This window comes from Lithobates pipiens, unplaced genomic scaffold (assembly GCF_037356315.1).
Source record: "Lithobates pipiens isolate NorthernLeopardFrog02 unplaced genomic scaffold, aLitPip1_a1.2 Scaffold_16, whole genome shotgun sequence".
NCBI classification, from domain to species: Eukaryota; Metazoa; Chordata; class Amphibia; order Anura; family Ranidae; genus Lithobates; species Lithobates pipiens.
This window is the reverse complement of record NW_027507748.1, coordinates 39,725,047-39,745,264: the sequence shown is the minus strand read 5'-3', so window position 1 is coordinate 39,745,264 and position 20,218 is coordinate 39,725,047. Positions and strand designations below refer to the sequence as shown.

The 20,218-nt window shown below is 42.9% G+C and overlaps 1 protein-coding gene across 1 annotated transcript in view; it reads right to left on the bottom strand.

Moving 5' to 3' along the window:
* Positions 1-4,140: 4,140 nt before the first annotated feature.
* Positions 4,141-20,218, bottom strand: part of LOC143981717 (T-lymphocyte activation antigen CD86-like) — a 66,573-nt gene continuing 50,495 nt past the window's right edge. Inside the window, exons 6-8 of the mRNA XM_077479758.1 lie at positions 19,648-19,785; positions 14,546-14,600; positions 4,141-6,307 (exon numbers count right to left, since the gene is read on the bottom strand). Of these exons, the coding sequence (XP_077335884.1) occupies positions 6,259-6,307; positions 14,546-14,600; positions 19,648-19,785 (242 nt within the window). The 3' untranslated portion in view covers positions 4,141-6,258. The remainder of the gene's footprint in view (positions 6,308-14,545; positions 14,601-19,647; positions 19,786-20,218) is intronic.

Below are 20,218 nucleotides of genomic sequence, written 5' to 3'. Positions count from 1 at the left end.
TTAGACTTTTCTTTTTTAGCTTCACGGATTTTAATGATGCTTTGCAATTATTATTGTTATTATTATTATAATACAGGATTTATTTAGTGCCCACAGTTTAAGCAGCACTTTAGGCTCCGCCCACAGCAGGGGTCCAGTGCGTGCTGGTTCACAGTTTCCGGTCCGGTTTCACCCTGAATTTTGGGCTGAATTCTGACCTGAAACAGACCAAATAACGCAGATCGTTTTTCTGAAAAATGCACTGAACCTGCTGCGGACATATGTGAACCAACTCCATAGAGAGCAAAATCTCCTGCTATTGCAAATTGGATGCGGCGAACCCAGCCTTATCGTGAAAAGTAGTTGCATGGACCTGAGGAGAAATTTGGACGCCTGCCCTTACACACATATGAACTTTAATGGCATCCCAGTCTTAACCCGTAGGGTTCAGTATTGAGTTGACCCGCCCTTTGCAGCTAAAGCAGCTTCAACTCTTCTGGGAAAGCTGTCCACAAGGTTTAGGAGTGTGTCTATGGCAATGTTTGACCATTTATCCAGAAGTAAAGGTGTTCTATCGGGTTGAGGTCAGGAAAGTTCCTCCACCCCAAACTTGCTCATCCATGTCTTTATGGACCTTGCTTTGTGCACTGGTCAAAATCATTTAGTGGAGGGGGGATTATGGTGTGGGGTTGTTTTTCAGGTGTTGGGCTTGGCCCCTTAGTTCCAGTGAAGGAAACTCTTAAGGCTTTAGCATACCAAGATAGTTTGGACAATTTCATGCTCCCAACTTTGTGGGAAGAGTTTGGGGATGACCCCTTCCTGTTCCTACATGACTGTGCATGGTCCATAAAGACATAGATGAGCGAGTTTGGGGTGGGGGAACTTGACTGTCCTGACCTCAACCCGACAGAAACCCTTTGGGATGAATTAGAGCCGAGACTGCGAGCCAGGCCTTCCCATCCAACATCAGTGCCTGACCTCACAAATGTGCTTTGGTAATATAGCGTATATTTGAAAATATAAAGCAGTGAATTTGAAATTTACCAATACATCACTCCAGGAGCGTCTTCGCTGTGCATATGCTCTATTTATAGTGATTGTATGATGAATGTCACAGTCACTGCTTTATAATGAATTCCCAAAGTGTGACACTCTTTTACAACTGATAAAAACAACAAGCTACCAAAAAAATAAAAATAAATTGCAAGCAGGAAATGCCAAGAAGCTGGCTAAGGTGCAAAAGTTCAGTTAACTGTTAAACATAAAAAAATGCATATACTATAAATAAACATTCCAATTTCCCTTTATCCCACCATCACCATCTCCTCCAGCTAATCTCAATATTGCACATGAACTTTTTTTGTTGAACCAAATTTTTCCCACCAACTCTTGATATTAATTAGAAATGGGGGGGGGGGAGTGATCTTAAGACCCCCTTCACACTAAGCCGCCCCGGGCGTCAGCGGTAAAGTGGCGCTATTTTTAGCACCGCTTTAACGTCCTTGTAGTGCTATTCGGCTGCTAGCGGAGCGGTTTTAACCCCCCGCTAGCGGCCAAACAGGGGTTAAATCAGCCCGCAAAACACTGGCGGCGGTATAGCAGCGCTGCCCCATTGTTTCCAATGGGCAGGAGTGGTGTATTCACCACTCCTCCACCGATGCAAAGAAGCTGCTGGCAGGACTTTTTGTGATTCCCCGCCAGCGCAGCGCTCCAGTGTGAAAACACTCGGGCTTTCACACTGGGTTTGCAGCTGAGGCTTTTATTGAGTGATATTTTTAGTGCTGTAGCTCCTGAAAAACACCTCCAGCATGAAAGGGGTCTAAAAAAATTATTTTGCAGCCACTGTCTGTTTTTTTTTTTCTTTCTATGAAGGAAAAGGTAAAATAATGAAGCTAATGAGGGGCTGCTCTTTTGAGCAATAACAGGTGCAAGATAGCTAAAGTGGCCAAATATTTTTTACCTTCATGCATTCTGTGCATGAAGGTTAAAAATATTCTGTGTGCTTCTACTCCCATAGCTCCCCCCCCCGCCCAACACCCCCCCCCCCCCCCCACCCCCCCCAGTGATGTACACAGGAGCCTTGGCTTTCCTGGTTCTCGCTCTCTTCATTGGATGAGATATTGTCTGCCCCTGCTGTCAATAACAGCCTGTCAGCCAATAAGGAGGGATCAGGGAGCAGATCCGAGCCACGGCTCTATGTGTTTTATGGACAGGAACGAGCATGTGCCAGTGCCCTGTAGGAAATGACTTGCTAATGTGGGGAATGGTCAAGGGGGAGCAACCAGGGGTGCCAACGGGGGACTCGAGAAGAAGAAGATGAACGGGGCTGCTCTGTACAAAACCATTATACAGAGCAGATAAGTATGACATGTTTGTTATTTAAATTTAAAAAAAACTTTAATATCACTTTAAAATATGTTTTTGATTTGATTTTATGACCCTGGGATATGCCTCAATGATGGCTCATGGATAAATTGTTGTTCAAGGGCTATGTGCAGCAGAAGCTCCTTGGATTCCAGAGTAATTATAAAATATTGCTAGATGACGAAAAACACATGGCCAAAAATAGTGAATATAGAACGGAAAGGCAATATATGAAATTAAAAATGTGCAAAAACGCTCAATATGAACCCAACTGGGGAGATTTTCTGTCATTTCATGACCCTGCGACACCTGTATAAGAAACCAGGGTTCACTTGTGACCAGAACAGAAAGCCATAGTGAGAAAAAAAAATTGCAGATGTGCTAATCCTTCCTCATTCTACAAATTTTTTATTTTTTGTGTCAATGTCTCTGCTGGTAAGATGTCCTAATAGAAAGTGAAGAGTAATCTCCCCAATAAGGATATACAGTAGAATGCAATACACCCCTGGCAATGGCCCTTCCCCGATGCATCTAAAACAAAAAGTTTAAAGCAGAGTTCCACCCAGAAATGGAAATTCCCCTTATCCAGTCCCCCCCCCCCCCTCCACCGGTGTCACATTTAGCACCTTTCGGGGGGAGGGGGAGCAGATACCTGTTTAATACAGGTATTTGCTCCCACTTCCGGTGAAAGATCGCCACAGCATCCGCGGCAATCCAGGCCATGTCCGGCTCCTCCTCCACCCCCCCCCCCCCCCCCCGCTGTCTTCTGGGCGACACATGAGTTTCAGAAGACAGCAGACCCCAGTCAGAACGTGCAGCGCGACTCACGCATGCGCAGTAGGGAAACAGGCTATGAAGCTGCAAGGCATCACTTCCTGATTTCCTTACTTAAGATGCGGGCGCCTCCACCCGGAGCTGAGGGATGGGTCGGCTTCGGGTGAGGACATCGCGGACACCCTGAACAGGCAAGTGTCCTTATTTTAAAAGTCAGCAGCTGCAGTATTTGTAGCTGCTGACTTTAATTTTTTTTTGTTGCAGGCGGAACTTCACTTTAAGGGAGGAAGAGGGAGTAAAAGGGTACAAAAGCAAGACAGCTAAAGGAAAAAAGTTGGCTAATTAATTTATTAATTGATTTAAAGGTATTTTCTAAAACCGAATCAAGTGCCCTCAAGACACTTCTTTAATTGGTCCCCAACTATTTTCACCATTAATTGATTAGAAAATTCCACCTGCTAAATATTGTAGAGGCAGCATTTTCCATTGAGAAGACCTGTCAACCAAACCGGCTAGCTGGAATTTTCTTTCAAGTCTGAGTGACGTCATCCCATGGCTTCATCTGGCTCGAAGAACTCCAATAGAGCTGAAGTTAGAAGTTGAGGAGGCTGGTTGATGGTGTTGGCTATCAACCGGCCTCCTCACTTCTAACTCCAGCTCTACTGGAGTTGAAAGATCTTCAAGCCAGATGAAGCCATGTGATGACGTCACTCAGACTTAAAAAAAATGTCCAGCCTTGAAGGAAAGTTAGGTATAGGAAAAAAAATTGGGCTGCATCCAGAAAGGTGACGGGAGTGTTGGGGTTTGGGGAAACAACTTGCCAAGAGTTGGGTTTTAATACTAGGCTGTTTGATAGAGTATACTGTTTTTCTTGTTCAACACATATACCAATGGTTACAACATTTTTTCAGTAGGTGAGTGATATTTGACCAATTACTAATTCTGTAGTCACAAATAATTACAACGTTCATAAAAGAGAACATTACTCAGAATACTGGCAAAAAGAAAGACACAAGGGGAAGCTTTGGTAATTAAAAAAAATAGCTTACATATTTTTATATAAATAAAATAGTTAATATTCTGAAAAAAAACACAAGTTAAAGAGTACCAAAAACTGGAGATGCTAACGGTTTGTTTGGAAAACCAGTGGGAAGTGCTGCTTGATTCCAAGTTCTTTTCACCTCACCTGGTGGCCTGAGTACCTAGATCAACTTTAAAATATGAAGAATGTAACAGGAGAAAATGAAAGACCCAAAACCCCAAGGTGGGAAGAAAGAGAACCTGGAATGGTGGCAGGGAGTCCTCTCTGCTAGAGTCTCTGATACATATAAGCAGTCATTGGATGTATCAGGCCACATGGTTTTATAATCAAAATATCTATTTTATATGGCTGATCATTAAATATGCAATCAGCATGACCTACATATGTCAGGAAAAGGGTGAATTATTGTCACACCCTAGTTAAAAAGGAATGCATCAACAGAACCCTTTTAAAGGCTCTAAACCTTAGATGTTCATACAATACATTATACAATACCACCACCGAACACCAAGAATAAAATATTTCAAAGTATAAAAATATAATAAACAAACCATAACAGCAGAAAAATACATATGCAATATAACAGCTAATATAAGATAGAATATACCATACAATGATTTACCTATTGTAAAGGGCCAAACAAAAGCGCTGAGATAGACGGTGAGGTTGTACTGGGTCACACATTGAGACTGAGCCCTAAATTAAGGGCTTAATGACTTCCAGTACCAGTACCTTGAAAAAAATATTGTGAAAAATATTCAAGCACACCCTTTCCATAGGAAAGGTTAACATTCTTTTTGGGTTAGCAGATTTGGTGCACTTATCTATACAATCTATACAAGGGTGGCTTGACTACTTTTTTGACCTGTTGGCCCTGCACAGTGTAGGAGTTACTTTTTTCAGGTAGGATCACATTTTTTGAAGGAAATAGTAACCCAAAGATCTTCCAGGGTCTAAAGCACTGAATATTCGTTCAACTCACAAAACTCCTACCATGAGGTCCACAACTGGGTGTGGTACACAGTTGCTATTCCAGTACTAGCAAGCCCCATGTCAAATTAAAATCAAGTCCCTTTATCCAAATAACCCAAATTGTCAGATTTTTTTGTTCCATGCCCATTCCCTTTCCTTGTATCACATTATAAGTACAGGCAGTTTAAACAATGATCCCTTGGGCAAGGAGTGATATGCAGTACACAACAATCTATAGGAACCAACCAGAACTCTTCTTTTATCTTTGGCACATTATGAAGTTTTGTTTTGGTTGCTCCTTCCACGACATCTTCATCCAGGTCCAAATCATGAAGATGAACAAAGAAAAAATCCAGGAAAATGAAAAGATTTCCTTGCAAGTCCAGCTTATCAACATTAATTGAGCATGTCTAGGGTACTGTTTTGTTTGTTCATGAATAAAACATGCAAATTTGAGGGATGTCAACCCCTTGACACATCCCCTGAAAATTAACTGAAGAAGCTGCTTGGCTAAGCAGTAAATAGCCTTCAACATTACAGAACATGTTTAGTTGAATGGGATGAATGCATACTAGCTTCTCCTCTAAAATGGTCCCTTTGAAGTAAATAATGTGTGCAAACTGGCTTCCCTCGACCTGCAGAGGGTCTATGCTCCAAAATTTTTCCAGATGGAATTAGGAAACCACATCTTATTTTCAGGATCATATTTTGATGACCTTGTTAGGATGCCAGATTGTCTTGCTTTCCCATTGACAGTACAATTCCCTTTTGATAACTATGGAATAAGAAAAATCAGTACAGCACGCAAGTTTAGAATGTTCCAGAGTAAGCTCCAAATTCCATGCATTTTCATTATCGGAGTTTCCAGGCAGAATGGCTTTCATAAACACATTTGTTTTTCTAGAGACGTCCATAATTTGTGTAGCTTCAATATCTGCAATGTTTCCTGGGATCTCTATGGCTTTATACATTTAATTATGGAATCAGAAGATTACACTGCATCAGAGTTCAATTTTTAGGATGTTAACTGATTTTTTCCCAAGTCATTCTTGAAATGTAAACATACAGAGAACTGGGACCACAAAACAGAATTGTCCTAATGTGTCTTAATTATTCGTATTCCTTGATCAGCTGGTTGCTGTCTCACATTCAGTAGACATCAGGTTACGTTGCTCCCTGAAAAAACAAAAGGGGATTGTAATTAAAGGAAACATCATACAAGATATATGGAAACTGCCATTGTCAAAATATCTTTCTGAAAATTATTGGCACTTATTCTGACTATCTTGCTACAATACCATGAATCAGGTGGGCTTTATTTATAGATGCTGGTGTAGGCAGGTTTTTGGCTGCAGTTTGTACGTGATTTTAGGGTGGTACTGTTTTGCTTCTTTGGACTGACAGGAAGCCATCTGGGACTAATTTGGGGACTCCAAGCAGTCATCTTAGGGATGCCAGCATTTCCTATTGGATGCCAAAATCCCATTAAGATTTAGGCAGCCATTTTAATGCAGAAGTGTTTAAATAGAAATTTCTTCGTCATTTGGCACACTTGCAGTATAGAAGTGTTAGAATATTAGAATTTATGAATGGATTGGGTCTCTGAGAATAATGGACTTGGATACATTTATATATCTTCTATGTATGGAAAAGGTGAAATTATATAAGGTTTTTATACTCATGAAAGTATATATTTTGTTTGAAGCTTCAAATGCATTTCTTGGAAAAGCAGTTCTATGTAGAACTCTCATATGGTAGTAATTAGTCTCACTCCCCCCCCCCCCCCCCCCATTGCAAATGAAGGAGATAACGTTACATCCTTTTCCAAAGACACAGTTTCAGTATGTTAGCTCAGAATATAAGTTCTTTCTTTAAATTGCAATATTTGTTGATTAGGATATTTTTAAGAGCATTGTGTATTTAGTGAAATAATTTGTATACATATTGATATATATGTTGTATTTGATTTAAGCTCCATGCACACTTGAGCTCATAAATGGCCGTTTTTTTGAAGTTTGGGAGTTTTTTTTAAAAGCCCATAAAATCCAATCAATGTTATGCTATGTGTCCATGCACACATGGACGTTGTTGGGGCGTTTATCAGCAGTGGAGTTTACAGGCTCTTTTCTGAATGCCATAAAATTGCGTTCAAGAGCAGTACTGGAATCATGATCCGACTTGCGGTGTGACTTGTGTGCCGAGGATGAAGGGGAACCCCGCCAAAATGAAAAACAAATTGGTGTGGGGTCCCTCTCCACGGACGATACCAGACCCATCGGTCTGGGATGGATTTTAAGGGGAACCCTCTTCACCGAAAAAAACTACATGGGGGTCCCCCCAAAAATTCATACCAGACCCTTATCCGAGCACACAGCCCAGCCGGTCAGGAAAGGGGGTGGGGACGAGCGAGCGCCCCCCCCCCCCCTGAACCATACCAGGCTGCATGTCCTCAACATGGAGGGTAGGTGCTTCGGGGCAGGGAGGGCTCTGCTCCCCCCCACCCCCAAGCACCTTGTCCCCATGTTGATGAGGATAATGGCCTCTTCCTGACAACCCTGCCCGTTGGTTGTCGGGGTCTGCAGGCGGGGGGGTCATCGGAATCTGTGGGCCCCCTTTAATAAGGGGGCCCCAGATCCCGGCCCCCCACCCTAAGTGAATGAGTATGGGGTACATTTTACCCCTACCCATTTCCCTTGAAACGTGTCAAAAATAAAAGACACTACACAGATTTTTAAAGTATTTTATTGGGCAGCTCCGGGGGTCTCTTGCGACTTCAGGGGTCTCTTCCTTCTTCTCCACGCTCTCCGGCCTCTTCTGCCAGGCTCCTCCACTATCTTCTGCCCACTCTTTTGCTAGTGGTGGCGTGGTCTTCTCCGTCGCCTTCTTTCCTCTTCTCTTCTTCCGATGTTGACACAACACTCTCTCCTGCTGTAATGCCGGGTACGTGGTGCGCAACGACTTATATTGGCATGACGTCACAGCCCATTATGCCCTGGATGGTGATGTCATAATGGGGCGGGGTCACCGGAAGACATCACCCGGTAACCATACCCCATGACAATATAAGTCGTTGCGCACCTCGTACCTGGCATTAAGTGAAGTCCGCTGTCAGCATTCCACGGATTCATGCTCCTCTGATTACTGAATCGCAGCAGGATCCCAGTACAAGGATAGAGAGAGCTGTGGGGAACTCCAGTGAGCTGTCAGCCTCTGATGATGGGGGCGTGGTTAAGCCTCAGAAACGATGTGATTGGTCACAGCGTCCCATCTGACAGCTCATCTGACAGTTCACTGGAGTTTCCCACGACTCTGAATCCTAGTATCGTCTTCCTCCAGTGATTCAGTGATCACAGCAGTGTGGTTTGAGGGAATGTTGACAGCGGACAGGGTGGGTGCTGTCCTGATATAAGGTTACCCGGATACAATGGTGGTAAAATCAGCAGTCACCATCCCCCATTAGTTTAGAGCAGGGGCGTTGCTAAGTCTAAAAAAGATCTGGGGCTAGAGCCCATAGCAGCATAGTAAAGAAAGTCATGCGCTTGCTTGGGCGGGCATACACGTGTATATACAGTAATACATGTGTGTGCGTGTGTATATATATCCCCAGAGAGCCTCCCCCTTGCATCAGGGTCCCCAGAGAGCCCCCCCACTTACATCAGGGTTCCCAGAGAGACCCCCTTACATTAGGGTCCCCAGAGAGCCTTCCCCTTAAATCAGGGTCCCCAGAGAGCCTCCCCCTTGCATCAGGATCCCTAGAGAGCCCCCCCACTTAAATCAGGGTCCCCAGAGAACCTCACCTCCCCTTGGGGACCCCTGCAGAGACTCGGAGTTATGATTCCCAGTTTCAGGGCTATAGCCCCAAAAGCCACCCTGTAGCGATGCCACTGGTTCAAAGTCATCTTATATCAGCACCAGTGGCAACTATGGTGTGAATAACAAGTAATAGGTATTCCTGCGCTACTGGGAAAAGGGAAGAAATAAAGAAATCTAAAAATTGGTTGCAACAACCCACCGACAGGGGTGCAAACCCCACCCGGAAATAAATCAAAGAATATCAATATATGATATTGCTCTCCAAATATAAAAAGTGCTAAGTGCAAAAGTGCCAGATATGTGAATATATCCACAATAAATAATATACCGGTAATTACCACAATAAAGAATTAAAAGCAAAATTGCAGTACTAAAAAAACCTAGATGCTAAAAATAAAGTAAACAAATAAATTGAACACGCTGTACTAACATAAATATACTAAAGTGATGTGGATGTGAATCAACACTGCTGTCCAGTTGCTGGAAATAAACATAAAGTGCATAATTGTAGTGCCACTGCAAAACAGAATATATAAAGTCTGTGAATAAATTCTGATTGAGTGACTCAGATAAGTGACTGAGTGATCTTGTGTCTTCAGAGTGCCCGCAAACAACAGGTGCAGTGGCTCCTTACCTTCCTGCTGTAAGGTAAACAGCATAAAATAGTATCCAAGGCACTGTAACCTGCAGATGGTGAAGCTGGGTCTGTGCTGGTGCTGGCGGGGGGCTGGAGGTATGAACAACAATGATGCCGGCTAGACTGTTGGGAGCTTATGCTGCTGTGTCCGGGTTTCAAGAGAACAGGAACCTGGACACAGCTGTCAAAACCCGGGCTGTCCGGGTCATTCCCATACAGGTGGCAACCCTAGGGCCAGGGAAAGTTATTTTTAGCAGATGATGCTGGATGCCATCCAGCCAGGAAATGAGGCGGGCTCCATCTGTCTTCTGGCAGCTTCTAATGCACCTTGTGAGAAACATTTTTGAATAGATTTGCTAGAGATAGAAGGATAGAGGCACCACATGCCAGAATTTTATATGGAATTTTTTGGAAAGGCACATGATGGGATTTTAAAAGGTACTAAAGACAAAATACAACACTTTACTAAAATTAAATATTTTTTATTAATATATATACAAAATAAAAATTATTTAACTTTAGAATAGTGTTCTATTTTGTCTTTAGCGCATGTAAAATCCAGTCATGTGCCTTTCCAAAAAAGCACATTGTGAGAAGCTCGCAGTGTACAGTAAAATTAGAACAAGCAATTTCAGTAAAGGTACAGTCAGCATGTCTGCAATTTTATGCAGCACCACGCTTGTTACCTCGGTGCAGTGTTGGAATGCATAGACTTGAATAAGTGAAAAGTGAAAAGTGCCAATGTGTGTCAAGTTAAAAGAAAGACATGTGAACTGACAAAAAATTAATTTTTTATTTTATTTTTGTTTTATAAATTTTTTTGGTTTTTTCTGAAATTTGGAAATTCAAAAATCCAGAATTCGGAAAAACAAAAATTCGGATTTTCAAATTTCCAAATTTTCGGATTTCCAAATTTCAGATTTCCGAATTTCGGATTTCCGAATTCCGGATTTCCAAATTTTCGAATTTTTGGAAATTCAAAAATGCAAAAATCTGAAAAAAAGAAAGAAAATCAGTAAAATTCAAAATAATAACTATTAAATTATAGGTATCGGAATTTCCTTTCAAATTTGGCTGTCCGCCATTTGTTATTTCGGATAATGCATAACTTCGGATAAATTCATACTTGTTACGTCACTAACAGCCAAATTTGAAAGTAAATTTCAATACCTGTAATTTAATATTTATTATTAATTAGTTATTATTTCAGATTTTGATTCTTTAGAATTTTCTGATTTTCACTCTTATTCTTGGATTTTCAAATTTCCAAATTTTCGAATTTTTACATTTATGGAATTTCAAATATTCAAATTTAGAATTTCCTAAATTTAGAATTTCTGACTTCGAATTTCTGAAATACCGAAATTTCTAATTTTCGGAATTTGGAAATTTCGAATTTTGGCCCTGCACAAAAACAAACAATTTTTTTTTCCCGACAACCTCTGCAGTTTTTATTTTTTGCGCTATTAACAAAAAAAGAGCGACAATTTTGAAAAAAAATGCAATCTTTTTTACTTTTTGCTATAATAAATATCCCCCAAAATATATAAAAAAAATACTTTTTTCCTCAGTTTAGGTCGATACGTATTCTACATATTTTTGGTAAAAACAAAAAAAAACGCAATAAGCGTATATTGATTGGTTTGCGCAAAAGTTATAGCGTCTACAAAATATAGGATAGTTTTATGGCATTTTTATTTTATAAATATATATATATATATATATATATACAGTGGTGTGAAAAAGTGTTTGCCCCCTTCCTCATTTCCTGTTCCTTTGCATGTTTGTCACACTTAAGTGTTTCGGAACATCAAACCAATTTAAACAATAGTCAAGGACAACACAAGTAAACAATTTGTAAATGAAGGTGTTTATTATTAAAGGTGAAAAAAAATCCAAACCATCATGGCCCTGTGTGAAAAAGTGATTGCCCCCTTGTTAAAACATACTATAACTGTGGTTGTCCACACCTGAGTTCAATTTCTCTAGCCACACCCAGGCCTGATTATTGCCACACCTGTTCACAATCAAGGCATCACTTAAATAGGAGCTGCTTGACACAGTAAGGTCCACCAGAAGATCCTTAAAAGCTACACATCATGCCGAGACCCAAAGAAATTCAGGAACAATTGAGAAAGAAAGTAATTGAGATCTATCAGTCTGGAAAGGGTTATAAAGCCATTTCCAAAGCTTTGGGAATCCAGCGAACCACAGTGAGAGCCATTATCCACAAATGGCGAAGACATGGAACAGTGGTGAACCTTCCCAGGAGTGGCCGGCCGCCCAAAATTACCCCAAGAGCGCAGCGACGACTCATCCAAGAGGTCACAAAAGACCCCACAACAACGTCCAAGGAACTGCAGGCCTCACTTGCCTCAGTTAAGGTCAGCGTTCATGCCTCCACCATCAGGAAAAGACTGGGCAAAAATGGCCTGCATGGCAGAGTTCCAAGGAGAAAACCACTGCTGAGCAAAAAGAACATCAAAGCTCGTCTCAATTTCTCCACAACACATCTTGATGATCCCCAAGACTTTTGGGACAACATTCTGTGGACCGATGAGACAAAAGTGGAACTCTTTGGAAGGTGTGTGTCCAAGTATATCTGGCGTAGAAGGAACACTGCATTTCATAAAAAGAACATTATACCAACAGTAAAATATGGTGGTGGTAGTGTGATGGTCTGGGGCTGTTTTGCTGCTTCAGGACCTGGAAGACTTGCCGTGATAAAAGGAACTATGAATTCTGCTGTCTACCAAGAGATCCTGAAGGAGAATGTCCGACCATCTGTTCGTGTACTCAAGCTGAAACGAACTTGGGTTCTGCAGCAGGACAATGATCCTAAACACACCAGCAAGTCCACCACCGAATGGCTGAAGAAAAACAAAATGAAGACTTTGGAGTGGCCTAGCCAAAGTCCTGACCTGAATCCTATTGAGATGTTGTGGTATGACCTTAAAAAGGCCGTTCATGCTCGAAAACCCTCTAATGTAACTGAATTAGGACAATTCTGCAAAGATGAGTGGGCCAAAATTCCTCCAGGACGCTGTAAAAGCCTCATTGCACGTTATCGCAAATGCTTGGTTGCAGTTGTTGCTGCTAAGGGTGGCCCAACCAGTTATTAGGTTTAGGGGGCAATCACTTTTTCACACAGGGCCATGATGGTTTGGATTTTTTTTCACCTTTAATAATAAACACCTTCATTTACAAATTGCATTTTGTGTTTACTTGTGTTGTCCTTGACTATTGTTTAAATTGGTTTGATGTTCCGAAACACTTAAGTGTGACAAACATGCAAAGGAACAGGAAATGAGGAAGGGGGCAAACACTTTTTCACACCACTGTATATATATATATATATATATATATATATATATATATATATATATATATTTTACTAGTAATAGAGGCGATCTGTGATTTTTATCCGGACTGTGGCATTAGAGCCCTCTCACACTGCGTCAGCGGTAAAGCGGCACTAATTTTAGCGCCTCTTTACCATCGCTTTAGCGGCGCTATTCTGCCGTTAGCGGGGCGGTCTTAACCCTCCCGCTAGCGGACGAAAAGAGGTTAAATCTACCCCCAAAATGCTGCCAGATCGGTGTTTTGCTGGCGGTATCGCAGCACTGCCCCATTGATTTCAATGGGGTGCAGCGGTGGAGGAGCGGTGGGGGAGTGGTAGAGGAGCGGTGGAGGAGCGGTGGGGGAGTGGTAGAGGAGCGGTGGAGGAGCGGTGGAAGAGCAGTGAGTTCACCGCTCCTTCACAGCTCCAAAGAAGCTGCTAGCAAGACTTTTTCTGAGGCCCTGACAGCACACTGCTCCAGTGTGAAAATGTCACTGGCAGGGAAAGGGTTAACCATTAGGGGGCGATCAAGGGGTTAATTGTGTTCCCTCTCTGTGTTCTAACTGAAGGGGGAGGGGACTGTGTAGGGGAGATGACAGATCGCTGTTTATACTCTGTATGAACAGACGATCTGTCTCTTCTCCCCTCATAAAACCGGAAACTGTGTGTTTACACATACAGATCCCAGTTCTCGGTGTGTCAGCAGCGTTCGCGGGAGCCGGGTGGTGTTCGCGACCGCCGGGCACTCGCACCGGCTCTGGGGGGGGGGGTGCGCAAAAAAACGACCACAGGGCGAAGCGGCGTTACATAACGTTGTTTCGCCCAGCCGCGCCATTCTGTCACAGTAAAACTGCGGCGGCTGGTCGGCAAGACTCTGGTCCGGCCGCACCTGGAGTATGCTGTCCAGTTCTGGGCACCAGTCCTCAGGAAGGATGTACTCGGAAATGGAGCGAGTACAAAGAAGGGCAACAAAGCTAATAAAGGGTCTGGAGGATATTAGTTATGAGGAAAGGTTGTGAGCTCTGAACTTATTCTCTCTGGAGAAGAGACGCTTGAGAGGGGATATGATTTCAATTTATAAATACTGTACTGGTGACCCCATAATAGGAATAAATCTTTTTCGCGGAATGGAGTTTAACAAGACTCGTGGCCACTCATTAAAATTAGAAGAAAAGAGGTTTAACCTTAAACTATGTAGAGGATTCTTTACTGTAAGTGCGGAAAGGATGTGGAATTCCCTTTCACAGGCGGTGGTCTCAGTGGGGAGCATTGATAGTTTCAAGAAACTATTAGATAAGCACCTGAACGACCGCAAGATACAGGGACATACAATGTAATACTGACATATAATCAAACACAGAGGTTGGACTTGATGGACTTGTGTCTTTTTTCAACCTCACCTACTATGTAACTATAAGTGGATAAGCTTTCTCCTCTCCCCTGGACAAAATGAGCAGTTGACCCGTGCAGTGAGGACACATAACCCCCCCCCCCCCCCATTTTTTTCCCCCCGGGTTGGGCTTTAAGGTTATGGGAAGTGGCCCAAAAAGGACCAGAAACCTGTCCACTATAAGAAAATGATCCCAGTAGAGTCTTCTTAATATAGAATGTATGTCATACGTACGGAGGGGCTGCTGCTACCGGTTCCATTTGGTGGTCTCTGTTGCCCCCATTTCCACCTGTAAATAGACACATTATCAGTTTAAACAATATACATATACTACACATCAGAAAACAAAAAAATACACTATAAAAATGTTTTTATACTTGGGTTTCAGTTTAATATCCTAACGCCCCGTACACACAAGCGGATTTTCCGTCGGAAAAATCTTGGATGGTTTTTCCCCGACGGAATTCCGCTCAAGCTTGCCTTGCAGACACACAGTCACACAAAAGTTCGCTGAACTTTCGACCGTCAAGAACGCGGTGACGTACAACACTACGGACAAGCCGAGAAAATGAAGTTCAATGCTTCCGAGCATGCATCCAATTGTTTCTGAGCATGCGTAGGAATTTTGCGCGTCGGAATTGCTACAAGCGATCGGGATTTCCGATTGGAACTTTTTCCGACTGAAAAATTGAGAACATGCTCTCAATCTTTTGCTGGCGGAAATTCGGCCAGTAAAAGTCCGATGGAGCGTACACACGGTCGCATTTTCCGACCAAAAGCTCTCGTCGGTCATTTGCTGGCCAAATTTCAGCTCGTGTGTACGTGACATAAGGCTCTATTCTCACCAATGTGTTTTTTTTTTTTTATACTTTGTGCAGAAACACAGGATATTTATATATAATATAATATTTTTAACATGGGTTCCTATGGAACACGTTAACATCAATGCGTTTCTGTGCCTCTGCGTTTTTTGGAAAGGGTCAGGGACTTTTTTTGAAATGCATAACGGTGCTTTTTTTTTGCTTCAATAGAATTCAATGGAGAAGCTGCAGAAAAGCATTTTGCCACTATTTGCGTTTCAATCAGCCCAACAACGAATAAAAAAAAATAAAAAAACACAAAAAAAAACGCCAAACGTGGTAAAGAAAAAACGCCAAAAAGCACTGCAGAAATGCTCAAAAGCAAACTGCATAGGTGGGAATTGAGCCTTGAAATACACTGGAGAAGCAACAGGTAGCCTAAGCTCTGCCCTGTTTTATGACATCATCATGACATCATCACTGTCATGTTTTATGGCTCAACCAATAATTAGGGGGTATGCTCTGCCACCCGCCTACCCCTAGCGGTGTGTTAACCTAAAAAAATACATATGATTGAGTTATAATGCATAATTCATTCAATGGAATGTCTTTCTTTATCTTTTTAATTCTGAAATTGAAATGGAATGTCTGGAATTCCCCGTACTTTCCCAGCATCATCATAACAATTTGAAGATCTTCCTTCTGTGACACGTCATACTCTTTACTACAAGAACTGGATCCACATGCTGTCAGACTTGTATATTAGCATAAAGCACCAGCAAACCAATGATACTGAAGTTTCACTGGGCTGCTTGCCTGTCATTGTTATTTTATGTATATTACATAGACAGCTACCTGCAGATACTCCCATGTGGGTGCAGAACAGCAACCTGCTATTGAAACGCATCGGCTGCAGAAGAATATTGCAGTAGCATACATAGCTCCCAACTGTCCCGGATTTGGAGGGACTGTCCCTGATTTGGAGCAATGTCCCTCTGTCCCTCATTCCTCCTCATTTGTTCCTCATTTTGGTCTGAACTATAAAGCTATATATAAAATGCACTTTTTATCAATCAAAAAGTGTTTCCCAGCGCTAAACCTTTCATCTGATTTCTAAATTGCTGCATTTGTAAATTTCAAAAGCCAATATAAAGGAATAGTAGTGGTAAAAAAAAAAAAAAAACACTTGTGGGCTTAATTGACCTTTTTTTTTTTGGTTAATTCTCCTTTAAGGGGGTGTGGCAGGGGTGTGTCCTATGCCTACATAAGTTTGCTAGTAGGTGTCCCTCATTCCCATCTCAAAATGTTGGAAGGTATGAGCATAGTAGTAGAAATACAGAGCATGGAACACCTGGGCATCCCTATGAGGGTATCACATGGGGGTACGCATTGATACGCCCCCGTGTGAGCGAGGACTTATTCGCCAGCTTGAGTTATCATTCACACCATGTGGGTTGAGCCACACTGAAGCGCATAGATTAATGCAGGCTAAACACAAGGGCACATAGAATTGTTTTCTATGTGCCCTGTGCACACCATAACCCCTTTGGTGAGGTGTATGTCTGTAATTTTATGCAGCGCAATGCACATCACCGCATGTTACTACAGTGCAGTGCTGGAGTGCATGGATTTGTGTCAAGTTAAAAGAAAAATATAAACCATCTAAAGCAGGGATATGCAATTAGCGGACCTCCAGCTGTTGCAGAACTACAATTCCCATGAGGCATAGCAAGACTCTGACAGCCACAAACATGACACCCAGAGACAGAGGCATGATGGGACTTGTAGTTTTGCAACAGCTGGAGGTCCGCTAATTGCATATCCCTGATCTAAAGCTTTGTAACAATGCACCACAGCGCCCCCTACAGCGTACACCAGCATGCATGCATTTAGAGTGCCAGGCTCTTATGAACTCTGAGCTCTACATTTTGTGGGATGTAGTGGAGGGTGTGCAGAACATCTGTCAGGTTCCTATTTCTATCTGTGTCCAAGGGAGACACGGACTACTACAGTAAAAACCTGCCAGATGTTCTACCCTGGAGCGTGTTGCCAATGAGCGTACTGCCCCTCACTTGGTGAGGGGCAGCACAGAGGCTGTAGTGTTCAGACACTTGGTCCTCACTGCAGCTTAGAATCATTGCTCTCTATACCAGAGGCGTTGCTTTAATAAGGTGGTCGCCTAAGGCCTCGCTCTTACAGGGGCCCCACGGCCGCCTAATTTGCCTAACCCGCACACACACTGACCAGAGGCAGCTCTTTAATTACACAAATTAGGTAGTTGCCTAAGGCCTCGCTATACACAAGGCAATGTTAAAAAGCTGGTTGCTAGGAAGCACCTGTATGCACCAATGATGCTGTATAGTCAAGCCACCTGCATCCTTAGTAATCCTAATTGTGACGCACAACTGCACAGGATGCTGGCTGCTGGACCACTGAGTAATTGGTTGCTGTGCTAGTATCCTAGCAACCAAAGTGGGGGCAAACATGGGGTGGCATTTGGAAAGGTAGGGTGGGGGGTGTTGTCAAAATGGCAATCCCAGGTGACAATTAACCAACCTGTTTCTACCTCTTCCATGCTCAATCCAGGATAATAATTAAAAAAATTGACTATACTCTTAAAGCGGAACTAAACTCAGCGATTTAACAGTTTCACAAAACTGTTATATTCCAGGCATGCTGTGATTGACAACTGTCACAGCTGCTTCTGCTCCCAACCAAACTGTCAAGCAGGGCTGGATCTAGGAGGGTGCTGAGGTTTGCTGTGCCTCCCCAGTTCTCTATGTGTGCATCCACAAATCATGAGCCAGTCTTATGCAGACAGTAGATGTAAGAAGGCACACTGATGGGGACACCTAATGTAAGGGGGCACTATGATGGGGATAACTGATCATATGTAAGAGGACACCCTGATGGGTACACCTGACGTAAGGGGAAACTTTGATGGGGACACCTGATGTAAGGAGGCACTCTGATGGGTACACCTGATGTAAGGAGGCACGCTGATGGGTACACCTGATGTAAGGAGGCACTCGGATGGGTACACCTGATGTAAGGAGGCACGCTGATGGGTACACCTGATGTAAGGAGGCACTCGGATGGGTACACCTGATGTAAGGGGGCACTCGGATGGGTACACCTGATGTAAGGGGGCACTCGGATGGGTACACCTGATGTAAAGGGGCACTCTGATGGGTACACCTGATAAAAAGTGGAATTCTGATGGGTACACTAATGTAAGGGGAAAACTCTGATGGGTACACCTGATGTAAGGAGGCACTCGGATGGGTACACCTGATGTAAGGGGGCACTCTGATGGGTACACCTGATAAAAAGGGGAATTCTTATGGGTACACTAATGTAAGGGGAAAACTCTGATGGGTACACCTGATGTAAGGAGGCACTCTGATGGGGACACCTGATGTAAGGAGGCACTCAGATGGGGACAGTTGATGTAAGGGGACACTCTGATGGATACACCTGATGTAAGGACACACTCTGATGTGTACACCTGATGCAGGAGGGAACTCTGATGAGGACACTTGATGTAAGGAGACACTCTGATTTAAGGGGGAAACTCTGATGGGAATACCTGATGTAAGGGGACACCTGATGGGTACACCTGATATAAGGTGGAACTCTGATGGGGACACTAATGTGGGAAACTCTGATGGGGACACCTGATGTAAGGAGGCACTCTGATGGGTACACCTGTTGTAAGGAGGCACACGGAAGGGTACACCTGATGTAAGGAGACTCTCTGATGGATACACCTGATGTAAGAACGCACTTGGATGGGTACACCTGATGTAAGGAGGCACTCGGATGGGTACACCTGATAAAAAGGGATGTCTGATGGGTACACTAATGTAAGGGGAAAACTCTGATGGGTCCACCTGATGTAAGAAGGCATTCAGATGGGTACACCTCATGTAAGAAGGCACTCTGATGGGTACACCTGATGTAAGGGGGAACTCTGATGGGTACACTAATGTAAGGGGACACTCTGATGGCTACATCTGATGCAAGAGGGCACTCCGATGGGGACCCTGATCTAAAGTGAGACATCTGATGTAAGGGGCCAAGGTTCTGTTTGATCGCCCTAATCTAATGACAGCCTCATACAAGTATTTCCCAGGTTGTGACACTGTGTGACAGACTGTCAGTGACTCACACACAGTGTTGACATTATGCCACATGGCTTTGTTTTTTACTGCACCTCCCGATCAGATAGGCTAGATCTGGCCCTGCTGTGAAACCATCAAATGGCCGGTGCCAAAAGTGATTGCATGTGCAGCACCAGGGCAATTGTAGATCAGAGGCCAACATGCATGGCAGCTTCCTTAGCTGTAAAGCAGAGTTTAGTTCCACTTTAGGGGAGACTATACTGAAAAAAAAAATGGTTGATGATCTTGAGTCTTTTTCTTTATTTTTTATTTTTTATCATAAAGTTATAGACTTTTATATCACACCACATATAATGTCCGTACTTGGGGAAAATAGATAACTTTGCTTGGCACAGACAGAAAGGATACTTACTGTCCCTACTCTGCTTTTTTTTTCTCCGGACTGCCAATGGAATTGTTATAGCCGTGAAGCAAACAATGAAGCTGATACCCAGAATGATGATGATGACATTCCTGTCTGGAGTGTCTGGTAGAATTTCTCTTCTCACCACTGTGAAGAAATAATACTTTAGTAGTCTTGATTCAGGCAGGAGTTGGCTGTTAGGTAGCATTATGACAGTCACACAATACAAAGCAATTCAATGTGTACAGTATGTAAACCCAATGAACTTCTTTTGTATGCCCTTATTGGTCTGTTAAATTAACCCTTGAAAAAGTTTTGCAAGATCTGTTTTATAAGTGCAAAAATGGCTTTGTTCCCTCAAAGAGACTAATTAGCCCTCCTTGTTCATTTCTTAGACTACAAGTCAATTAGTCCATATGCTGTGGATAAGAAGACAGTAGTAGTGGTTGTAGTTTTGCAAAAGACAATGGGCAGATTTGACACCATTCAATCCACACAAAAATGTTGAGTGTTGTCAGCCCACAATAGGAAATTTATGCTGCGTACACACGACCGGGCTTTCCGGCAGACTAGGTCCGAC